Below are 25714 nucleotides of genomic sequence, written 5' to 3'. Positions count from 1 at the left end.
CCGCTGAGCTCGGCTCAACTGGTGTTGTTTTGCTTGCAGGGGGGGCCATCGTCCACTAGATGGTGCTGTGACTCTTCCACTTCCTCCAAAGAAGAGTTGACGCGTATGCGCGCGTATGCGCGCGCGTGCCCGTGTGTGCGTGTGTAATCAAGTCAGCCAATCAGAGAGAAGCAAGGACAGGAACTAAAAGAGAAACGTGAATGTTTGACATTGAAGTAAAAAAAAACTAAACAAACAAAAAAACTCCGCGTTGTGTCGGTAGCTTCTCACGCGTGGCTTTTATCTGAGCTTAGTCACACAATATATGCGTGTGCGCGCGTGTGTCTGTGGGGGGGGTGCTCGTGTGTGTGTGTGTGTGTCAGACTGAATCAGCCAATTTGAGTGCAGCGCGAGCAGTCAGTAAAAGACAAACTTTGTTCTTTGACATTGAAGCGCCTTTGCGTCGTGTTTTACCTGTGAGCACAGGCACGTGTGCGTGTGCGTGTGCGCGTGTGCGTGCGCGTGTTTGCCTGTGCGTTGATTAAAGGTGGTGGCGGTCCGCAGAGACGATCTGAGCTAAAGCGCCTCCAGGCTTCAACACTGAGCTCGGTGTCAAACGCTCGCTCGCTCGCTCGCTTGGTCACGGCCTCCGTTTGTCTTTGTGCAGCGGCGTCCAATCATCTCTTTGACGTCTTTTCAAGTGACGTCCCATGCGATCTTTAAAAAGTGCGTCAAACATAAATGATGTCTTGGAGATGTGATTTGGATCATCGCTGAGAATGATGAACGTGATGAGAGGGAGGAAGGTGAAGACGAGGATGAAGATGAGGTTGAGGAAGGTGTTGATGAAAACAAAATCAAAGACGACTAAATGCAAAAGTGAACTTTTAACACCCCCGCATCTGCCGACTTTCCATTTGCTGAACAGACGTTTGTCACAGACGAGCTGCTAAGCTATGTCACATCAGGAGGCGGGACCAGAAGCGTCCAATCAGAATGCAGCAAAGCAGCATCAATAGGAATTAAGCTTTTTTTTTTTTATGAATTAAAATCCAACTTTGGCGTAGCGGCGCGCATGCGGCGGAACTCACAATCAAGATGACTTTGCCTGATGGCGTCCACGTCCTCGGCGTGGATCAGCTGGTAGCAGCATTTGCCCACGATGTCCACGGCGGACACGTCCATGTAGTCGCTGATCCTGCAAACACACACAAAAAATATATAAATATTCAACATGCTTCCATACAACATACTTTGCACAAAGTTGAAATCGTGTCAGGAAATGTCCACCTGCAGTACACTTGTTCAGCCTGCGCGTGGCGCTGTAAAGAGCAAAAAAAAGACACCAAAGAAGAAGACCCAGAACATCGGCAGAACTCCAAACAAAAATTGTGATTTACTTTAAGTTCATGCCAATCAAAGGAAGGCCAAATAAGGACATGACGAGGTCACGTGACCACGTTTGAGGCGCTTACTTCCTGGTATGACGACATCTCAACAGACGAACAGAACCAAAGCGATCAATTCAAATCACCCGCGCAACAATTTTGAACACGTTGCAAATAATTTCCACATCAAACAATTGGACCAAATTCCACATTTATTGTCAACTCCTTCCACATTTTGACCGATCGCAACTTCAAAATGTTCCAACTTTTGAACTAACGCCATTGGCCAAATTCCCACAGCTCATTTCAAGCCACCAAAAATCGAAAAAGCTCAAATTGTTTTGCGTGTGTGCGTGTGTGTGTTTCTTTTTAAATCCAAATGTCCGAGTTTGGCGTTTTTCAACGGATTCAAAGCATTTCAACGTCAAAAGACACGGCTCGTAACAATTTGGCAAATTTTGCGAAAAGTCAAAACCCAGATTGGAAACGTTCACTTGCAGTGGCCACAATTCTCGACGGCTTCAAAAAACATATTCTAGAAATGTTGGGAGGTATTCTCAATCCCCAAATTTGCAGTTTTCAAAACAAAAACGGAAATTTGAAATTGTCACCTCAAAATTTCGACGTAACTTGAGCGATTCAAAACATTCCGTCAAAATTCCCCAAATTTTCAACATAAAAAGCCCAAAATTTGAAGTTTGTCGTTTGCGAAAGTGTTCCGCTCATTCCCGCTTCCCAAGTCAAGCCAAATTGAGAAATACATTTGGAATGTTTCTTTCTTTTTGACAGTTCAAACTTTTTCAACTCATTCCAATCCCCCCAAATTGCCCCTCAATTTCTTTTTTTTTTTTTTTTTTTTTGAAACAATTCTTGATCAATTCGGACCACTGAATGACCATATTCAGCTTTTTCTTCTTCCAGAAAGCGCAAAGTCAACTTGAGCTCTTGGAAAAGTCCACTCCTTCCATCCCGCTTTCAATTCTCTCTGCTTCTCTGAATTCCCTCACACCTGACTTGATCAATTCCCGCGTCGTACGTCGCCGCGGAAAGCGCACATCGCAATGATCGGCGTCCATTTCAGGTCAAATTTGGTGAGGGCGGTCGGTCGAACATCTGGCGGGCAGATAAGCGCACGTCTCGTTCCTCCTAAAACACATTTCGTCTTCCTGGAATGGAGGCGACGGGCGCTCAAAAGAATCCAGACCGTTTTTTTGTTTTTTTTCTAACCATAAAACACGCCGCTTTCTTCTCTCTTTGTGTGTCGTCGAGCCTGATAGAATCTCAACGGTCAGCCGCTGAAGTCGCGGGCGAGATGCTATCACTTTTATCTGGGCGGCGGCAAGCAAGATAGATCCATCAGAGACTCGCCCGCGGCTTACGGCGAGTGATTGGCTCATGAATACAAATAGGCCACGCGGCGGACAGACGCAACCGAGGACGGACGCGGCATCACGTTGGGAATCTTTAAAGACGGCGGAATGAAATGCAGCCACGCCCAAAAGTGGAAGTCGAAAATGTGGGGGGAAAAAATCCAGTTTGTCACGCGAGCAACGTTGTTAGCGTTAGCACACAGAAACTCCGGCGAGCTGACGGCTCGCCAGCAGAAATGCGCAAAGCCAGATCGGACTCGTATTATTCGTCACTTCAAACAAGATCAGATGCCTTCGCGTGATTAGCCTTGGCACGCTAACATGTTTTGAGCCAAATTCATTGTTAACGGTTTCTCGTCGGAAATAATAGTTAGTTTCGTTAGCATTAGCATGAAGTAACGGAGGGCTCGATATGTTTTTATTTTTGTAATTATTTGCAGTTGGGCTCAATATCATTTTTGCAGAAATCCACTGAAAGCTCGAAAATAGGAGTGGGAGGAAACCAAGAGGCAAAAAGGATCCACTTTCTTCTTATTCTGAAATGATAAAGATAAACGTTTGGAATGAAAACCGCTTCAATGATTAATTACAATGGTAGAATTGAAGCTTTCCGTGGAATCGCCTCTTCAAAAGATTCCGCAGTCCCTTTAAGATTTGATTGGATGCGATGTCGAGTTGTGGACTGCGCCAGAGAAATAGGAAGAACACTTTGGAAAAGTTCATCAATCGATGAGCGTTTTGGTAAGTTTGAAGCGATCGTACCATAAATCGGTTGCGATGCGACATGCGTGAATGTTAGCTTGACGTTAGCATCGTCGCTGTGTGAAGCTCATGTATACGAAGCGCACAATTTTGTTCATTTGATTGATTTGGACAAATTCATTTCTTTTGCTTACGATCTGTTGTACAAGTGGGGTTTTTTTTTTTTGTGCTTATTATCCGTCCCGGTGCCCCGACGGGTTAGCACGATGGCCTCACAGCGAGACGCAGCATCGGGCGTGGGTTCGGACATATGCTTTACTGTATTTCGGGCGGTCGGTGATATCGTCAATTTTTCTCATTTAAAAGAAAAGAAAAACAAAGAGTAAATGCAGGAAGAAAATTGAACCAAATCAAATTCAACTTCAGTTTGGATATTTAAAAATGGGTTTCTCTTTCTAGTGGGGCACAACAAGCGTTCTAAACGAGTCGGCGACCGTGGAAGCGCGCTCATCGCGGAAAGGAATGGCGGAGTAAGAAGTGCTTCGACGTGCGCTCGACTTTTAACGGACGTCCGACTCGAACGGCGTTTGGGCGGAGAGTCGGCGGCTCTGAACGGAAATGCTGTTTTCCAACCGTGACGTAAGGAAACATCAAATAAGACGACGGCTACGTTAGCAATTTAGCAGAGCGGAACACGCAAACGGATGACGTCATCGCGACGAGCAGGTTCCATGTCAAACGTATTGTAAATACATCAATATTTGCACCACAGAGGTGACGAGAGTTTTCAGATCCTCACAATAATCGTTTTCAAAATTATATTTCTCACCAATTTAGCTTTGTTAAGAGACATTTTATTAAGTACATTATTGTAAAAAACAAAAAGGCATTTTCATGTACAGAAATACAAAATGATACTTGACAAATAAGTGAGAAGCACCGGTCTAACATAACTAAGCCATTAAAATTAGGGCTGCACCATATTGGAAAAAAATGACATTGCGATTTTTGGGCAGGCTGCGATCTACATTGCGATATTGAAAGTAGAAAAATTCTCACCAGATGACTCAAATAGCTCTGTTTGGGAAGACTTTGCTTTGTTGCTTAAACAGCTCTGGGACGGCCGCCTGAGAGTCATTTGATACCTTTTGTCGAGCGTGCTGATCATTTTTTTTTTAAACCTCTCTTTCGTGACGGCGTTGAGTTTCACTTTCACTTTCGCCCCGTGAAAAGTTCTTGCATTGGTGATTTGTCGACGCTGTTTGGACTTGTTATCGTAATGCGTCTGTCATTGTTTTTGGAGTCGATGGTTTTACATCGGGTCCCACTAATGAGTCTGAACTGGTTAAACGGGGGCTCGTAATCGCATTGAAATGGTCGGACGGGTTTGTTGTCTGACCTCGTGTTGCCGCCACAACGGCGAGGCACTGTCGAAATTGAATAAATCATCTAACTAGGCTGAGTTACATGGAATAAATTGCCTTTGATTTGGAAACGAGTCGCGACAAGAGTATAATAGTCGTCATTAAGAAGAAGAATATTGTCGTTATCTGTAAGCTGTTTGTAAAATAGTAAAAATTGTTTGGTGGTCTTTTTCGTTACGTTAGAAAAGCATTATTTTTTTTTATTTTTAAACATCCTGGTCTCTGGCTCAACTCCATATGTTACCCCACCCAATTAGAGCCCAGAACTGACCCAGAAGCAAGATCGTGTATACGCTCTATTGAGAGACTCGTTCCAAGTCCGGTCTAATTGACATGATCGAGCGAACGCCGATCTTGTTGAGTTTTAGGCAGGATCAATAAGACTCACGAATCATTGATGATCTAATTGAACGTTTATCGGCGTTGCAGGTTAGGAGTGTCTCGACGTGCACGGAAACTATCCGACCATGTTGAGCGTTAGCGTGCTAATGTGCTAGTTGAGTTTTAAGCGGCACTCACCAACAACGCCTTGTCAAAAGCGCTTTATACTGGCGACATCAGCGCAATTAGCATTAGCATGCTAACAGCCGCTGCAGCTACATTTTCTCCTTGCAGACCGTATGCTAGCACAATTAGCATTGGTACGCTAACGGGTGTGAAGAAAAATCAATAAAAAGTGAAAAAAAAACAAACCGGTGAAACTGTGAATAAAAGTTGTTTTCTTATGGTTTGCACCATCATCAGTTTTGCTCGTTTTTGCTCACCTGTTCTCGCAGTAGACGATCTTGAGGTCCATATTGACGCGCGTGACAAACATTTGACAGTCGATGCGCACCTCGTTGATGGTGGGCGGCGGCAGCGCGTGCGCCACCACCACCATGCCCATGATCTGATTGGGCACCGAGCGGCTGTGCGTCAGCGCCATGCGGATGCGCAGGCGACCGGTCACGTGGATCACCTGAGGGACAAATGTTGACGGTCGGTCACTTCAAAACAAACAGGAGGCTCCGTTTGCCCCGCCCGGACGGCATTGGAGCCGATCGGGAAGCGCCGACTCATCAATGAGGCGAGCCACCTTGTAACCCGACGACTTGATGTGGACGCCTCTCTTGGTGAGCGTCGACTTCATTCGGATGAAGAAGGAACGTTCCAGACAGTAGTCGGGCGACAAGACGCCGGGACTGCTCGACTCCGCTGCAAACAAAATACATTCACTTCCCGTCGTTAGTTTCAAAAAGAAAAACTTTCCGTCAAGTACGGTGGCGACGTCCGCACGATATCGCTGGATGGCCGCCGATTGGTGCGGACGAAAAGGGACAAGTGGCATTTGCTGCCCTCTGGAGGCTACCACCGAAAATGCACCAAACGCAAACGGAAAAGAAAGCTCGGAAAAAGAAGAGGAAAAAAAAAAAAAAACCCGAGAAGCGCTCCGTGTCGTGGCCTTCAAGAACATTGACTGCCCAAATTGTTGTGGCGTCTTGTTTCTGCTGCTGAACTTGAAAAATTCTTTTTCACCGGGTGGTCACGTGACGTGGACAAACACCGATCATTGGCAAATCACAAAATCAACGCAGAAGTGACGGCCGAATTACCGTGATGGACGGAGGACGGCGCAGGCACAGCCAAGTGGGGCCTCACAGTGAGAGTCAACATCGGGCGTGGGTTCGATCCCGGCTCCGCCCATCCCGTGTGCCGTTTGCATGTTCTCCCCGTGCTTGCGTGGGTTTCCTCCGGTTTCCTCCCGCATTCCAAAGAAAACATGCACGGCAGGCCGATTGAACACTCTGGATTGCCCCCAGGTATGAGCGTGAGGGCGGATGGTCGTTTGTCTCTGTGTGCCCTGCGATTGGCCGGCGACCCGTTGAGGGTGTGACCCCGCCTACTGCCCGAAGATCGCTGGGATAGGCTCCAGCACCCCCGCGACCCGCGTGAGGAGAAGCGCTACAGAAGATGGATATATATATATATATATATATGTATGTATTAGGGGTGTAACGAAAACCCAATTTGGAGCGGATATCCGGTTTTGATTCAAATGTTGCCAGTGCGTTGGCGCACGTACAAACGAACCGGTTTAAAAACAGCTCGAGCCGGCCGATGGCCCGTTTAAAATGCGATCCGTCGGTTTAAATCGGTTAAATGCCATGACAAAAGGAGAAACGGGAAAACGGGCGGCAGCGGGAGGAGGAGGAGATGCCGCCTGTTTTCCCGTTTCTCCTTTTGTGGGCAAAGTGTCTTGAGGGACGCGCTTCCCGCAAGACAAAGACGATGGCGAAAGGCGGCAGGTGGCGCCGCGCGACTCGGGAGCTCATCATTATCAAATGTATCTTTGCATCGTGATCATCTTTGCCGTGAAAGTTTGAAGGACGACGCCTTGATTAGGAAGCGCCGACAAAAGCCACCCTGGGCCGCGCCGGCGAAGGGTCTCTGCGGGCCGTCGTGGTCTTTGTGAAGCAAAAAGATGGCCGCCCGCCAGCGAAGCGACATTGTGTCGCGCCAAGAACGAGCTCACGTGACCGAGCGAAAAACAAAATAATGCACGGGTCCTTCAAAGACCAACAAGCTAATGTAGCGACACGCTATCTCAGGAGTCGTTAGCATAAGTCGGCTAGCCGGCAGGTCGAGAATGCCGATCGGCAACAAACGAAAGCGACGACGGACACCGACGCGCGAACGTGGCGACAGCGGCGTGGCAACGGAAGCGCGCTAACGCAGCTCTTGGATTTCATCAGCAGGCTAACGAACAACATGAGAATCGGCGTTGTCACGCGAGCGCGACGTCGAGGAAGGGACAAAGAAAGCAAATGACCACCGGCCAGACTGGAAAGTGAAAAAACTTGAAGTGGGACAAAGACAGCATCAACGCTCGCGCTACGTGGCTCGGACTCGTCGTTACGCTAACGTGGCTCGTCGCTAGCGGTGCCATTTCATCTGTTTGGTCTTGCTTGCTGCGATGAAATCGTTTTGTCCGCCAGGGGACGACAAAGTCCTTTTTCTTTTTTTTTCTTCCAATTTGACTTTTACGAGCCGCCGGCTCATTTTTCCCGCCGGCTGCTTTTTACCCACAATGCAACACGGCAGCTGAGGGAGATCAGAGAGGTGGCGAGCGATCAACAAATGTGCCGTAACGCGCGCACACGCACGCACACGCAGTCAAGTACCCGAATGTGTCTGAAGACGCACGCACAAAAGAGGCCGCCTGCTGTCTTTGAAAGTTGAACAGAGCAAACCACCTCCTCGCTCCAATTGAACGGATCACGTTTGGAGTGTGTTGCGTTCATCGACGTTTGCATTCGTCTGACAAACACGTCAGGCGGAATCGCAGGAAGGAAAGGAAGTGGAAAAAAAGAAAAGGAAGTGGAAAAGGGATGAAATGGGGAAAGCAAAGAGTGGCAAAGACGGGAAGCGGAAGGGACAAGAAGAGGAAATAATAGCAAAGACAAAAAGAGGAAGAAAAGGGATATGGAAGGAGAAAGTGCAGGAAAAAGAAATGTCAAACGTGTCGGCAAGTGGAAAAAAACTGGAAGGGGTGAAGAAAAAGGAAAGCAAGGAGAAAAAACAAAAAGGGACAAAGAAGGCACAGAAAGTCCTGAAAAAACAAAAACACAAAAAAAAAAAAAAAACCCAGAGAATCTCGGAAATGGAATCCAGCTCAACGCCGACTTGAGCCTCGTCAGTTTGCGGCAACTTTGAGTTCGTTGCACTCGGGGTGGACCGGACGCACACAAAGGTGGCGTGCGCGCGCCATTCCGAGAGCGCGTCCTCGCCATTGCGCCGCAGCAAAGCAACTCCGAGCGCACTTCAGCTCCTCGTCCTCTTCGGAGGAGGCAATCGACAAGACTTGACGACGGAGACGAGACAGACCGGCCGATGATTTTTATCGGTCAGCAAGAATGCTCCGAGAGGAGGAAACAACCACTAGGTGGCGCTTGCCACCTGTCGCTCAAGCCGGCGTCGCATGAAGGGAAGTCATTCGCCTCCGTGAAAAGAACCATCGTCTGGCAACCGAACCTTCGCCATCAAAGTGGAGGAAGGAAGGAGAACAAGACGAAAAGAGAGCAAATTGAAAAGAGCAAAAGGAACAAAAAGATGTTGGAGGTCAAGCCCCGCCCCCATCATCCTATGTTACCTCCCATTGATGATGTCACCCTGCTCAAAGGACAATTGAGTTCAGGACACGCACGCACGCGAGCGAGCAAAGCCGATGATGATAAATGTGCGTCATGACTGCGACGGGCTCATTAGCGACACGAACCAAAGCGGCCGTGTTGAAATAACGAAAGAAAAAAAGGGAGGGGCCGCCAGCCCAAAAGTTTTTGGACCCCTCCAAAGTGCATCGTGACATTTCTTTCTATGGGCTCCCAAAAAGGAGCACGTAATATTTTCAAATTGCAAATGTGGCTCCTTGTGCTTCCAATCGGGCAAATCAAAAAAAACTAAAACACGCTTTCTGGAATTTGTTTTTGGAGGCGGAGGCTGGGACGAATTGACAAACTTTTGATGGAATATCACAAAGTATTTGACATTTTGTGATTGATTTTTGATTTTTTTTGCTTTCAAATGCCCTCCGCCCGCAAACGCAGCTTCACTTCAGATGATCCGCCGACAAGGCCGCTCTGGAGTGCCTCGTTGTCGCTCGCGCGTGGGTCATTGTCACAGCGTCACCGAGAAGGGCAAAAAAAAAAAAATGTGATCGATTTGGCGAGCTTTGAAATGTTTCAAATTTGGCGGGATTGCTTCGAGCGCCTCGTTGTCCGCCGTGAGCGCCCACGTGACGAAGCTGCGAAGGCGAGGTCATTTTTCGACGGCCAGCATGTGGAAAGTGAGGTCAGGCGATCGTGCTCACTTTAGAGCGCCGCGTTGCCTGCCCGAGTGCACGCACACATGGAGAGAACGGCTTGATTTTTTTTTTCCTTTCTTTTCCGGACCTCGTTGACATTTGGCCAAGTCGTTCACGTCGGTCTGAACAGTCAAAACCTTTTGCTCCCGTTTGGGCTCGCTGAGCGCTCGACAGCAAACGTACGTTCCGGTGACCTTGCGAGTCGCCGTCAAACGTGTTGCCTTTGGCGGCGTTTTGCGCAAATCATTTCCAAGAGTCCAGTTGCATCATGCGCCTTTCAAGATGATTTTCTGGACTGCAACGCGCTTTGCTCTTTTTCATCATCTGACTTTTGGCCGTGACGGCGCAAACGTGCGCACGTGTGTGATAAGACACACGTTCAAGTCGGCCATTTTGTTTTCAACTCTGCGGTTAGCACACCTGAGCTAAGCCGCGCCTCATCTCGTTTGAGAACGAGCATGTCCGACACCTCTTTGCTTTTTCTTGATTTTTTTTTGTTCTCCTCGTGGCGACAAGTGTCGGCCATCTTGAGCTGCGGGATGTTTGCACAAAGAGAAAAAAAGCAGAATTCCAATGAAAAGCCCCCCTCCGGCCGTCAAGCAGCAGCGAATAAACACGCGGCAGATGTAATTAGCGCAGCGTCTCGGCGGAGCGCCGCAGCCAGCGAGGCAATCTGCGGCGTGTTTGAACGTCCTGATGAAGTGACGTCCCGCGCCCAGATCAAGTCGCTTTGTTTAATTTCCAAATGGATTTCACTCTAATTCTCAAATTATCGTCAGCGGCGGGTGAAAAGTCTTGCAGGCGCCGCAACCGATGCTAATAAGCGCCGTCGCTTCGGATGGAGCGGCATCCTGGCAGACACTTTGCGGACGGGCACGCCGGCGCTTTGCAAGCACTTCCTACTTTCCGCTAAAACCACCAAGAAAAGTCCACTTTGAGTATTTCAAACGAGAGGGCTTCGTCTTGCCGAGCTTCATGCGAATAACGCAAAGCAACATCGACATGCTGACGGCGAGCGAATCGATTCTTTATCCTCGGCCAAAAATGGTTTTCTTTAGAAAGTTACTCGGTAAGCGGTAGAAGCGCGAGTCGGTTCTTCTTGGTTTGTATTGCAGCACTGCCTCCTGGTGGCCGAGGCGGGCGCAGCAGAAGGAGCGGCGCAACCGGTCGGATTGTGGCGCTCACGTCGACCTTCTCGTCAACCGTGTCTTTATGTTTGCAAAGTACAACTTGCGCACTTGTCCTCGGGAGAAAAAACAACAACAAAACGGAACGGATGAATGACATTTGCATTCATTTCAGCGAAGAAAGAAAGAGGTCTTGATTTGAGTGAGGAGTGTTGTCACGGAAACAAAACAACAAATATCCCTCAAGGCACCGCTGAGAAAAAAAAAGGGGAAACATTAAAATGACAACTGTACAAAAAGTCCCGAAAGCTAATTAAAAAAAAAAAAATCCAATTTCAGGTCCATTGAATGTTTAACGGATCCTTTTTTCAAAAATGTTTTTTAAATCTCTGTCAAAAAAGTTGTTTTTTTCCATTCCAGATCACAATTAAATGATTTATGAAATTGAAAATAATTATTTTTCAATTGGAAATACATTTGCACATCATTTGATCATTTTGTACATCCAACCAACTTGATTGCAAAATTATTTTGGACATTTTTTGGGACCTTTTCAATCCATCTGAACGTCTCACATTTGATTTGCATGATCATTTTCAATAAAATGGAATGTGACTTTATTTCAATGAAGTGCACCAAAATATCGAGATGTAATCACACAAGAAAAAATGCAAAGCTTTTTTGCTTTGTTTCTCGCTCGAAAGTGACGCGACGCTCGCTTTTGCTGCTATTGACGCCGAAAGGCTTGGCTGGGAGTGAACGAGTTAATGGCCAACCGATTTAGTTTTTTTCTTTTCAAGAGGAGCCCGCTCATCTTCTCTCCGAGGTTGCCAATCCCAAATGGGGTATTTGCCCCGGATGACTCGGCACGTGACGTGAGCGCTTACCTGGCTCGGGCGTGTCGGGGCGCGGCGACGCCGACGACGCCGACGAGGCGGCGTCCTCGTTGGCGGCGCTCGGGCACAGCGACGACGCCCCCCGGCCGGGCGGGATCTTCATGCCCAGCTGCTCCGCCATCTCCACGTGGTCGCCCGGGTGCACGTAGTCAAACACGCTGCTGCCCGTCAGCTCCACCTGAGGACACGCGGCAGCAAAAACAATTCGTTGGCGAGTCGTTGCTTCCTGTTTTTTTTTTGCTATTACGACTCATTTGAATAATCTTTCAGTTTAACATTTGTTTCTTTCAAATTAAGAGTCCAAATTTGATTGTTTAACTTGGAAAATAAGAACTTGAAGCACGCACATTGGCGGGAGCTCGACAAACGTGTTTGCTCTGCGATTCATCAAAGATTCTTTATGAGGTGCGTGCGAATGCGGTTGGGGGGCGGGGGGGGGGGGGGGGGGGGGTTGTGTGCAAATGTGTTATACTGCCCACTGGTGGCCAGGAGCGCAATGCGCGCTGAAATCGGGCATGGAACCTTCAGCCATCAACTGTTTTATTGTTCAGGTGTTATTATTGTGTTAAAACAAAAGGGATTTTTTTTTCAATTATAAATTTCAATTTGCTTTCCTAATTTCATTTGATGTTTTTTTGCAACACAAAAGCAAAAATTGGAGCCGAGTTAAAAATGAATCGTTCAAGGTTTTGTTGTTGTTGGTTTGAAGAGAAAAACGTTTGCAGGTTTTCTTTTTGCACCATCCAATTTGGTTTCACATTTCAATGAGGCAAGTTCACGTCTGCAGCGCGAATAAAACAAATCAAACATTGAGGTTGCTTTGAAAATATGAAGGCGTGACATTAATCTCAATCTTTGCTGCGGTTTTCATGAGCTGGGAAGGCGAGCGTTTGAGTTCTTGATGGCTTTGCAAAGAACTCATGAAATAAATGAAGTTGCCGCGCGCAACAATTAACGAGGACATGAAACATGAACTACGCGGGCTAATATTTGACGGCGGCCGCTAACGAGACATTGTCGCCCTCCCGCCACATCCCATAATAGTCGGCCTCGTTGCCATGGAAACCGCTTCGGCGCTTTCTTTTTGCCACTCGACGGCCGATGGCACGCACGTGGTGAGCGTTTAAAGGCCCCCCCCCCCACGCAAAAGCGGACCAGGAAAGTACCCCCAAAAAATTTCTTGGGCTGACGTGAAATCTGCTGACGTGTCGACGATGACAGGAGACACAAAAATGTCGCAAGGAGCCATGCCCCAAAATGAACAGGAAGTCTGCCATTTTGGCTCCACGTGGGGTAAATTCTATGAATTGGGATTTGGATGAAGTGGGGGGGGGGTCTGAAATATTCCAAAAATAAAATTGGGACGCTCACGCCTGACATGTGACGATGCGCAAAAACGTGTCGCAATTTGACATTTTTGCTTTCAAGCGGCCATGTTGCGCCGGCTTTGCTTTCGCTTGACTTTTGGGCGGGAACGAAGGCCTGCCAGTGTGCCGCTTTGCCGCCATATGGAAATTGGGTGCGCGTGTGCGCATTCTGACAGGCAGCACAAGCGTGTTATCAGTCAGATGAATGGGGATGAATTTCTTTTGACACGCACACACACACTCGCGCGCGCGCACACACACGAAGTAGGTAAATAGACACTGTGCTTGTCAGCCGCTCAAAAGATGACAAATGAACGCTCCAATATGAACTGTTTTCGACTGCCTCGAGTGTGTGTGCGTGTGTGTGTGTGTGTGTGTGTGGACGTCAGCTGAGTGTGATAGAATGTGATCGATGAAACCAAACAAAACGCACGATGCTAAAAACAATCACATCATGTGGACCATGAAGGAGGTGGGAAGCAACACACACGCACACACGCACGCGCAACGATCAAGATCTCTCCAGCCCTCACTCCTGCGTGTGCGTGTGTGCGTGCACATGCATGCGCGTGCGAGGAGTCTCGGAGGAGCAGGAAGTGTGCGATCAATACGTCGTCTCACACGCTTGTGTCTCAGTGGCCCAAATCACAAAAGCTTCTTCAACCTGCTGGCACACACGCACACGCACACGCACACACACACGCACACGGACGTCTCTAGACACACGCACACAAAAAACGTGAACACACGCAGTTGCCCAAGTGTATGCACTGACGAACGCACACACACACAAGCACGTGGTCGCGCACACACACTTTCACAGGTACACGGACACGTGCGTGTGCGCACACGGACGCACGTACGAACCAACATGAACCGCTTTGAAAGCTTATCTGATGTGTTTTTGAAAAAGAGCGAGTGAGTGTTTAGCATGAGCATGCGAAGCCCGCCGGGATGGAGATAAGTGACACGTGCACGTGTGTGTGCGTGTGTCAGCGCCCCCCCCCCGCCCAAAAAACAACAACAAAAAAACCGTCCGCGCATTACGGGAATGCGATAAGGAAGTTAGCGCGTTCCTCATGCTCAGAGCGACTCATCTCGCCTTTGCCGACAAGACGAACACGCGAAATCCTTGACTGGTCGCCGATGACCAGTCACACGCAGGGGCAAGCAAGCATTGACGCTCACGTGCGCAACCACGTCCACGTTTTATCTGCCGTCAACATTTTGGATGGCGAGACAACAAAAAAAACTCAACCACATCGTGCGTGCGTGCGCAATGATTTGAACAAAAAAACTGAACTGAAAAAAAAAACCTACAAACGAGCGTACTTTTGAAAAGACGTAAACGACATCATAAGTTCACAAAAACTTTGAGTCTTTGACAATTCATTTCATCCGTCCCAAACTTTCGGGGTTGCATTCCAAACATTTGATTGTTCGGTGTTGCTCAAACTGCTGCAATTCGAGTTTTTTTTTTTTTTTTTTTTTGGGCATGCAGCAATGACTTTTTTTTATAGTAGGCCTGCAATTCATTCATCGATTGATTATTTTGTCAATTAATTGATGAATTTGATCCACTTTGAGTCCCTTCTCGTTTGCTATGGTCACGGACCGGACGACAGACGAGGTGAGACGGGAATCTCCGTGGAGCGTTTGCACATTGTGAGAGCGGGAAACACGTGGAGGAGAAGCTGGAGAAATCGTCTCAAATGCAAATCGAATACAACCAGCGCTTCATTGAAGTCATCAATTGCGAGTTGCCGACATTTGCAAAATGCTCCTCACGAGGAAGACTGCCGCCCCGCCCCTCTGCCCCGCCCCTTTCCAACCCGTCTTGCCCGCCGGCGCGTCATTCGTGGCGCTCGCTCAACGCCACAAACGTCACTCACACTTCTTAACGTGGTCGCTGGCGTCATCAAGCCAAAGAAAAAGCAAACAAAAAAGAATCAAAAATTCTTGCTGCCTTGCTGAGAGCCATTCAAGGACAACAACAACAACAACGTTCAAGTGTGCTTTGGTACACTTCAACTTTGCCAAAAGTTTCTCAAGGTCGTCGCGTCACTTCAACAATACGATCGCTCACAAAAAAAAAACAAAAACAAAAACGCACGCTGGCCTGGCAGATTGTGAAGGACACGCATGACCTCTTCCAGGGTGGTGATTGAAATGGCGTGCGTGTCTCCGGGGAGGCCGTTGACCTTTTGTTGACCTTCTACTGCTCATCGATCGAGCGCGTCGATAAAAATGATCGACTTCATTCGTATCCGATGGACTTCATCCGTCACTCGTAGGCTCCGCCCCCACACCGGGCACCCGCCATCAGCCTCGGACGACGTTCGGCGACCTTCAACTTGAGGACCGCTCCCGAGCCTCGTGGCTCGTCAACTTCGTGGGGTGGAGCGGCGATCCCGAAGGTGTCGCTGACGTCTCGGGTGCAGCGGAAGAAACATGCAAATCACAGCCGGACGCCGATGGGAACTGAGAGCCAACGGGAGCAGAGGAAGATGAGGAACAACACGTGGGAGAAAAACAGAGAGAGGAGACATCCAAACGCAGATGCACAATCCGAGAAGGGCATTTTGCGTTGCGTGTACTCGCTCTTTAACTGAGAGTTCAGCCCAGAGAGAGCGAGACGACGCAAAGACTCGCAAGCGACACGCGTGGCTGCGTGAAGAAGCAATTGAGAGGCAAAATGAGCATTTTCATTGAAGCGAAGGGATGAAGTGCAAAAACCGAGAAATTCTCTCCAGAAAACCTGGGAAAGTTTGTTCCGATGACAAGGACGCGCCCCAAAAATTGCAGGTTGGAATTCTCATCCGCTTCCCATCTGCCACACTTTTGATGATGTTGCGGACGGCTTTCAAGACATTCAGGATTTTTCACACAGCCGATGTATACCGGTCGCAACGGAAAACTCTCTCCAGTCAAACACGCTACATACGCGCATGCATATATTTATATATTTATAAAGTTTCTTCCAAAGTGTGAGAATAGCACACTTTGCCGAGGTCAAACCTCAAACATTTGCAACTTTCCGAGTGAAACAAAAAAAAAAATAAATAAAAAAAGCTTTTTGAAAAGCTGAATTGAAATGCGCGACGTCCTTGTCAAGGTCGCGCGCTCGCCTCACCCGGCGGGTGCGCGAAATGGAAGAGAACGCCGCCGCCGTCTCGAAGCGGCGGAGCAGGTCAGAACCCTGACCCGACGCCCCGCCATCTCTCCGCCTTGTGATGCATGAATGTCGAGCGGGTCCGTCACGCGGACGGCGTGCGCGTGCTCGGCGAGAACGCCAAAGGAACCAAATTCACGGTGAACTTTGACCCCTGGTCTGCAGCCCGCACGCATGGAATGGAAAACGCACACACATAATGCATTTTCTGAACGCACGTTTACGTTCACACTCCGAAGGAACACGCGCACGCACGCACGCACGCACGCACGCTCAACGAGTTGGAGTTGTGAAAGATCGGATTTGATTGTCATGACACGCCAGCTCCGGGGTCATAAAATATGAATGGCGCCAGCCGACGTGCGCAAAGGTTCACCTCAATTAACGTGACCTTCCGCTCGCCTTGCCCTCGTGCCACCTCGTGTAAATGGCCGCCAAGAGGAGGAGGAGGGTGCGATGAAAAGAAAGATGACTTGAAAGTCGTCACACTGAAAATTCCACCACCTTGCGACACAACCGCCTTCAAAAGGTTCAAAAGTGACATTTGGCAAAAAATTCATTCGTGGAAATCATCGGCTTTCTGCCCCAAAATTGTGACTCGAAGCCTTTCGCAGTGGATCCACATCAAAGTTGGTGCGCATGCGTCACGCGTCGCCCTCGAATATGGCGGCGGACAATCAGTTCAGTCAATTAAAGAGGAAAGGCTCGTCAACCGCACCGACGCGATGGACCCGCTTCGCCCACTTTCTCCTTCCCAGCTCCAGCATTGATGGATGACGTCTATCAAAAATTTGATTAATTGTCACACGGGTCCCCCAAGCAAGCAAACGTTATCTTGTTCTTTGGTTTTTATCGCCGACGTGACGCTTAGCGCGTCTTTGCCATGTTCACGTGTGGTCTTGAATCACGCACACGCGTCCCGTCCTCCATCTTGTTTGTTGCCAATCGTTCCGTGGCGGCGGCGGCCAAGCAAGAGCGCCGTTCACTTGAGCGATTCCCAAAAGCGGGGAAAAAAAAGAAGCTTTTGATGACTCGACGAGACGTCAAACCGATCGATTCGACGAAACGAAATGAGCTCGTTAACAAATGGTAAAAAATGGCCGCCCATCACGGTTCAAGCTTGCGATTCTTTAGGTTTCAAAAATGTGATTTTTTGTTGGGGCCAAATTTTGATTTATTAGCGTCTTTTTGGAATGTGTCGCCGTCTGAAATTTGACCAATCAGGCTAATTGGCATCATGTCACCTGCGCACCGAATTTCCCCCGCCAATGACTCGGCTTGGCTTCAACCCAAAAATGTTTCAGTTCAAAATTTCGAATCAACTCTTCACTTTTCGGTCTCACCATTTGTGATGTCACCAGGTGACAAACTTGCGCAATCCCACAACCACGTTGGCTTCCTCAGATCTCAGATGGGCCGGGTGAAGATCCATAGTCATTTTCAAGCAATGATGCTTCACTGTGATTTTTTTTTTTATTTCAGATTTTTCACCTTTCTGTACTCAAATGGTGACGTCGTGTCAAATGTCAGCAGCGGTGATGTCACAGTTGCACTCGTTTGCATAACCCCGCCCTCGCATCGCACGTCACCACCGGCGACCCGATCGACGAGGCTGGGTGAGGATCCTGAGCCATTTTCAAGCGCGTGACTTTGAAGAGTGCGATTGCAATACGCATGTCTGACACATGGGGGCGCACCACACGACAGCCTGCGTTTGCATGAGAACAAAAAACAAATCATTCATTCGCATTGTTGGCAAAAGATGAGAAAAAACATTTTCTCAAGCCGCAGTTGGCACCGATATCGACTTGACGCGTGCGCACGCTCAGCTCGTCACTAATGACTTATTAGCTCGGTCAAGGTCAAAGCGCTGACCTTGGAGCTTCCATTAAAGCGAGTCAGTGGAGAGTGAACCGATGGGGACGCGCGGCTCGTTAGCGAGCTGACAACTGACACACGCGCACACAAAAGAAGGGAGTGTGTTCGCCGCACCCTTGATGAGATTGTAAATGAAGCTCATTTGATGACATTTGTCTTTGTTGACCAAATGAGACAATTAAACGGGCCCTGATTGCACATTCCCCCCCGAAAAAAAGAAAGAAAATAGAAAAGCAGAGTAGGGGAAGATTTAGATCAAAAAATATGAACAGAATATTAATTGAGCTAGAGCTGTATGCACACACACACATATATATATATATCCCTTGGCCACCAGGGGGCAGTACAACATTGACAGAGGACAAAATGGCGCAGAATATATTTATGCTCGTGAGTATTGTTGCATGTTTTGCCTCTTTTGTGGTCTTTTCACCGCTTGTGTTCAAACAGAACTTGTTCATTTGATAGTTTTACAGTTGGGGGGGCCCAGCGGGGGAGGGGGGGGGGGTGTCGAATGTAAATAAAATGTCTACTTTTATTGAAAACCAGGACAGAGATTCAAAATGATGAAGAAATTGTCCAAAAAGTCAATTTTTGTATTTTTTTTTTGCAACGTCAAAGCGCGTCTTTGCACACGCACGCACACACAACGCCGAGCAAAGCGCTGGATGGCGATGGCGCCGACTGACCTGCGAGAGTCCCAAGTAGATGGAGACGGTCTCCGAGATGTACAGGAAGCGACCTTCCTTGTTTAGTGCAAATACGAAAGCATCCAGAGACTGGAAAAGAAAAAAACACAAAACACAAAACACGACATCGTCAGCAGTCAATCAACATCGTCAGCGCTCGTGACGATCAATACGTGTGACGCGCTACGAGGCGTCAATGTTAGCATTTTGCTAAACGAGGTGCAAACGCGTCAGTCAACAAATACTAACAGACACAAAAAATCGATCCTTTTTTTGGGTGGGGAGCCAAATGGATTCCTCGATTCATGGGGAAAAAAAAAAACCTACCAACACGCTTTGTGCAGAAATGCGCAACACACACGCACACGTGCAGTCGTGTGTGTCGAACGGCGGATTGAAGCGAAGATCGTGCTGTGACACTCCACGGGTGCAACACATCACACACACACACACACACGGTCAAGCAGCTTCATTACAAGAAGTCGCACTCGCACGCAGCGTGCGTCTCCGTGTGTGACTTTGTGTGAGTGGCGAATAGTCAAGACTAACAACAATCATCATCCTCGGAAGATTTCACGGATACAAAACGTCGCATTCAACAGGATAGGCCGAGGACCGTCGTTATTATTCTTCAATCGTGAGCATCAAAATAAGAAGAAGAAGAATGACCACGATGACCATTTAAACGCTACGACGGCTACTGAGCGCGATCGAAATGTATTCCAACTTTCGCATCATGCACGATTTTCAGGAGCGTACTAGCAACAACCACGACTAACAATGATTATTGATTATTTATTTATTGACAGGCGGCACGGTGGCCTCACGGCGAGAGAAGTAGCGGTCGTGGGTTCGATTCCATCCCGTGTGGCGTTCGCATGTTCTCCCCGTGCCTGCGTGGCTTTTGTCCGGGTACTCCGGTTTCCTCCCACAATCCAAAAAGATGCACGGCAGGCCGATTGACGCTCGAAATTGCCCCCAGGTGCGGGCGCTGATTGTTGGTCTCTGTGTGCCCTGCGATTGGCCGGCGACCCGCTCAGGGTGTGACCCCGCCTCCTGCCCGAAGATCGCTGGGATAGGCTCCAGCACCCCCAGCGACCCGCGTGAAGAGAAGCGCTCCAGAAAATGGATGGACGGATTTATTTATTGACATATTTTTAGAGTTTTAATTTGCAAGAGTTGTTTGCTGCCACTTGATGGTTTGCTCAAAATTGTAGTCAAGAAAATCCCCACGAGAGCTTTTCTTTCACTCACACAACTCGAGACTTGCTGAAACCTGACTTTTGTTTTGCGCACAGCGACAACTGATACGCTCTCACACATCTTCCATTCGCAGTAAAAAAAGGCTTCCGCACACACGATCAAAACAATTTCACATATTACCCAAATGTGCTTTTTCTCAACGGCAAATGAAACTCTCACACAACGATGAAATGCTCTCGCTCCCCTGAAACACGACCGAAGCGCTCATGCGTGAGTCGAAAGCGTGTCCACAAGCGCCGCAGCATGCAGAGCCTTTCTTTCGGGAACCACAAGAACTTTGCGGCAGGCCCGATGAATATTCAGCAGCCGGCAAACCAATCGGGTGCGAGAGAGAGAGAAAAAGCGTCCGAGTCCCAATCAGCTGACCTCGCCTGTCAGACGGGATATTGTTTGGAAGGCCCGCCGCTTGTTTCTGCCGCCTATTTGCATATTAATAACACGCACGCGCACTGGGGCTGGAGGTGTGTGCGTGTGCACAGGAGATGGGCGCGCACACACAAGTGAAGAAAACAACAAACATTCCATTGTCTGGCTCCACACAAGCCCCGTGGCGACACGCGTGTGTGAAATCACGGAGGCTCTGACCGCCTCCTCGTAATTATGCTAATTGCCTGGATGCCCTTGCCTTTATTTATGCACGGCTGCTAAGATAAATAAAAGGAAATTGCTTTGGATCTAACTGTATTCATTTCAGCACGCTAACGCCGCGCGTGTGTGTGATTTGTTTACCCTTCACAAATTCCGCAGGTAATTGCAATTTTGATTCGAGATTTATTTATTTTATTTGTTGCGTGTGGACCGCTTGTGTTGAGTTAATAGTGTGTGAGCGTGCGTGTGTGTGTGTCGCAATAAATTGCTTTGTCCTGTTAAGCAGAATGAAAATGTTGAAAAACTTCTGCAGACAATAACAAAGCAACTTGCACTTTTGCACACACATCTCTCGATGTAGGAGTGTGTACTTCTCTCCGACAAAATCTGACTCAATGCAATTTCTCTACCGACGAGGCCGTCGAGTCACAAGTAGTTTGCTGGTGTCAAACATTGTCGGCCCAAATTTAGTACAGATTAGCATCACCACTGTCAGCCCATTTCAAAACAGTGCAGATTGCAATTGACGGATTAACAGATGAAGTGCTGCATTCGTCGGGGAAAACGCGATCACATCTTGACCTCCTTCGCCAATCTTATTGGCTTGATTTGTTGCAAAAGCTCAGCAGCATTTCAATTCAGCGATAATAATAATCCTAAAAAAAAAAAATGCCATTGGAGTGATGTCTCAACAGCGCCACCTTCACATGGCACACACACACACACACACACACACATGCACGCGCATGCACGAAATGAGGACATTCAGACAGTAAAAGAAAGAAATGCAATTGATTAGCGAGAGCTGCCGAATGCTTCTCTCACTCGCTCGCTTCTTTCAACCTTCTGGAGATTACTGCATCGATCGCGGGCGCACACACACCATGAAGATGAGGACATCTTTTAACCATTCAGAACAGCCCGTTTAAATGTTACTGTCGAATTGGCTCGTGGTGACAAATGGAAAAAGTGTGTGTGCGCAGAACAACAAAAAGGCTGCCGTGTCTCAAAAAAGCCCCAAAAAGAAAAGAAATCAAGCGAGGACGACGCCAACAGGAGGCGTGATTAAAAGCAATTTAGGGAGAAGATGAGCCAAAAAAGAAGAAGAATTTGGAGTCCGCCGAGGAACAAGCGTCGGAAACAAAAAGGCGCCTTGAGACGTCATTTTGAAACCTTTGGAATCGGGCTCAACTCTCACGTACCGACTTCCATCTTTCGACTGTTCGGTTGGGATCCGGATGATGCGCTTCCTGTCTCGCCGAGGCACTTCCTGTCCATCCGCCGCGCCGTTCGGCCGTCTGGCTGACATTCGCACGGCAAAGGGCAACTTTGGCGCCATCATTGCCAAGTGGAAAAGGTCAACTCGCTGCTGATTGGCGACGGAACGATCAAGATGAAGTCATCGATCGGTGGGTGGCGGTGCCGGTGGGGGGTTTGGGGGCAGGCAGGATGGGAGGGGTGAGAAAGGAGGGGGGTGAGTGAGGTGAAAGCGCAGGGGAGTCAGAAAAGGTCAACGTGTCAATAATACAAAGATGGCTGAGGGAGGGGCAAAGGCAAGAGGGCACGGGGGCGGCGCGCTAATGTTTCTATGAGACAGCAAAGCAAGAATATCCGTCCATCCGTCTTCTGGAGCGCTTCTCCTCACGCGGGTCGCAGGGGTGCTGGAGCCTATCCCAGCGATCTTCGGGCAGTAGGCGGGGCCACACCCTGAGCGGGTCGCCGGCCAATCGCAGGGCACACAGAGACCAACAATCAGCGCCCGCAACTGGGGGCAATTTCGAGCGTCAATCGGCCTGCCGTGCATGTTTTTGGAATGTGGGAGGAAACCGGAGTACCCGGACAAAAGCCACGCAGGCACGGAGAGAACATGCGAACGCCACAGAGGATGGCCGGAGCCGGGATCGAACCCACGACCGACGCTGTCTCACACTGTGAGGCCATCGTGCCGCCCCAAAGCAAGAATACATTTCTTAAAGAGGAGAAGAGGAAGTGTGGCATTAGCATTAGCATTAGCATTGGCGCTGACAATGCCTGACGTTTTGTTAAAGGTGTTGCCGTGGCGACCAGGCGGCACGTTCAAAGCTCAACGGTGCAACCTCAAGGACGGAATGCGTTGAGCGCTCTCCAGATGGATGACGTGTCACACACACACAAACGCATTTGCCGTCCAGTGTTGTGTGCGCGAATGGTCACGCTTGAGGCCAGATTAATCGACACAAGTGCAGGTGTGGCAAAAAGATGAGCATGCGGCAAATCATCAGGAAGTGTGTCGGGCGAGCGCCCCGTCGTCCCGCTTCGAGTTGTTGTTTGTTTGTCAGCGTGAAAAAGTCAAACGGCCACACCGATTTGACAGATGCGCCGTGCGATGTTGGCCTCGCGTCGACATATCGGCAGGAAGCGGCCGCAATGATGACTCATCGGTCCCGGCGTGCACGCAAACGGCCATGATTGCTGATCAATAGTGAGCGCTACGTCACGCTAATGATCATCCCCGATGACGGACTTTGAGGCTTATTTTCTAATCACTTCAACAAAAAAAGAAAAAAAGACGAAATAACATCTGAATCTGTAACGCGGCGGCGCTGCGGCGTCCAAATTGAGTCGTCACGGGAAGGCGGAGAGCGGGAGGGAGGAGGAGGAGGAGGAGCGGGGCGTCGGCGAGTCCAAAGCGGCGCCGTTCTCCATTTGTCTTCATTTGGCCCGACGGCCGTCATGCCTTTTGATTAGCCGAACGGACGCTGCGTTGGGAGGGAAGAGAAAAAGGGAAAAAGCCAGCGAGCCGTACGGAGAAGAAGATGTGACGTGGAGGTGCAACAGGAAGTGATGTCACGTTTCAATCAACTTTCATCATCCTGGTGATGATGATGCTTTGATTCCAACCAAGCGAAACACATTTTAGCCGCCTTGCCGGCGTGAAAACACAACCTCGCTTTGCTTTGAAATGATCATGTTGTCTGGAAAATACGCCGAAACTTTTTTTTTGAAAGTGCAATTAGAAACGCTCAACTTTGCTTGAACGCGACTCATGTCAATGCAAATTGGTCCGAGAGCCAAATTGGGACTTTGCCTTTGGCTTGAAAGCATTTTTTTTTTTTTTTTTAAATCTTCACAAATCAACCGGATCCTCAGTTTTCCTTGCGTGAGGGGTCACGAGGTCGCGCGGTCAGCAGCTGGAGTTTTCAAGCCGACTCTTGAAAACGCCGTTTTCGCTTTCTTTCCGAGGCGCTTTGGGGCAAAAACGAAGCCGCTCCCGCAGCGCGAAAGGTGGCGAGACGAAGCCCCGAAAGTGCAAAGGTGTCAACGGTGTCCACGAGGTAAGCCCCGCCCAAACAAACAGCGCAGGAATGTCGAGGAGCTCGAGGCCGGGACACGTGACAACACAAATAGGATTGGCACGCGCACACACGCGCACAACAGATTGCTGATGAGACCTTCGCCTCCCTACCCACAATGCCTCTGGGGAGCTCCTTGCCAGCTGCCGCAACATCCGTGACACGCGCGCACGCAAAGAAGAGCGCGGGGGGGGGGGGGCAACATGAGTGAGAGCCATTCGAGATGAATGAAGGGCGAGAGACATCAACAGTCCAGGAGAGAGAGCGAGTGAGAAAAAAAAAAAAAAGAATCAAGCAAAGAACGCGCTCGCATGAAAATGGAGGGAAGATTTTTGTTTTCTTGTAGCGGGGAACGCGCAAGAGAGAAGGCATGTGCGGGCATACGCGATCACACATGCACACGCACACGCACACGCACACGCCACGAGACATGCTCTCACGCTCGGCTCGCACAAATCGCTCGTCGTCTTCTGGATGACAGTTGAAGCATTAATCCACTTGCTCACAACCTTATAATATAATTATTCGACTAAATCAGCGTTCACTGTGACGCGGTGTGTCTGTGCGCGCGCGCGCGTGTGCGTGAGAGCGAGTGAGCGATCGACCATGGTGTCAAAAAGCAGACAATGTGAAATCACTTCCTGTCAATGAAAACGTCCAGCAGACGTCAGCGCAGGTGAGCGACACAATCTGTTGCCATGGAAACGCCTCCATGACGCAAGACTGAAACTCCTTAGGCTAGAAAACGATGCGATGATTTGATGACCCATGATCTAAATAAGAAATCTAAGAAAGTTGTCGCTCATTATAATGACATGAAAAGAAATTGGAAAATTTGTCCCCCCCCCTTCCAAAAAAAGGTTGTGGGAAAAAAACAAAACAAAAATATGGCTAATCACAAAACTCTGCAAATAACTGATAGATCATAATTTTTCAAATGTATTCGTTTTTGAATTCTAATCACAAATGTCGCTGATCAAATGGAAATGAGTGCAGGCAGACGCTCATTGATACTCGATAAATTGGCCATAAAAAAAACAAAAACAATTAAAAATGTGCATGACACTGCGCAAAAACAAAAATGTGAAAATAATAACACGAATAGCGAAAATCCTCAAGTGGCTGAGGCAAGGAGAAAAAAAAATCCTGAAAAGAGATTTAGCAGAAAATTTGATGAAAAAAAAAAACACTCGCACACACGCACAAATGAGAAAGATAAGAAAAAAAATTGAGGAAATGTGCAAACAATTGATGCTTATTGTAAGTGGCATCAAGTTAAAAAAAAACAAGTTGAATGTTTGTGTGATTGGGAAACAAAAACTGACGTGATAATTAATATTTTTCCAGACAAAATGTGCAAATCATTTTGAGATCAGACGTGAGTTTCAAGTTTTGATTAGCGCTAATCAAGCAGCCATGTGACTGGCGTGTTGCGGACAATCATGAGCGGCAGTGCCGGTGAGCGTTGGAGCCTGCGCATTTTGCGTCAAAGCACCAACCGCGCCAACCGCGCCATGGTCACCTACGCGTAAATGTAAACGTCCATATATTAACCTTTCCACGCGCAGGACGGCGGCTGCCGTGTCTGCAAATTGGCCTCGTTAATCGTTGGCCTAATTGATTGTGAGAACTTTGCGGATGACATTTGAAGAACGCGAGCGAGGCGGCGTGATTGATCGCGCCCGAGCGCGGCGCTAAT

The 25714-nt window shown here is 48.5% G+C and overlaps 1 protein-coding gene across 2 annotated transcripts in view; it reads right to left on the bottom strand.

The window, feature by feature from the left end:
- npas3 (neuronal PAS domain protein 3) overlaps positions 1-25714 on the bottom strand; it is a 74862-nt gene that overhangs the window by 6773 nt on the left and 42375 nt on the right. For both annotated transcript variants that reach the window (XM_088307828.1, XM_088307832.1), the window contains exons 5-9: positions 18833-18922; positions 11718-11904; positions 5939-6057; positions 5628-5821; positions 1071-1177 (exon numbers count right to left, since the gene is read on the bottom strand). In XM_088307828.1, coding sequence (XP_088163954.1) covers positions 1071-1177; positions 5628-5821; positions 5939-6057; positions 11718-11904; positions 18833-18922 — 697 coding nt within the window. The remainder of the gene's footprint in view (positions 1-1070; positions 1178-5627; positions 5822-5938; positions 6058-11717; positions 11905-18832; positions 18923-25714) is intronic.

The sequence above is a fragment of the Idiotropiscis lumnitzeri genome, chromosome 1, assembly GCF_059441095.1.
Source record: "Idiotropiscis lumnitzeri isolate Australia: NSW breed Sydney's pygmy pipehorse chromosome 1, RoL_Ilum_1.0, whole genome shotgun sequence".
NCBI lineage: Eukaryota > Metazoa > Chordata > Actinopteri > Syngnathiformes > Syngnathidae > Idiotropiscis > Idiotropiscis lumnitzeri.
This window is presented reverse-complemented; position numbering and strand designations above follow the sequence as displayed.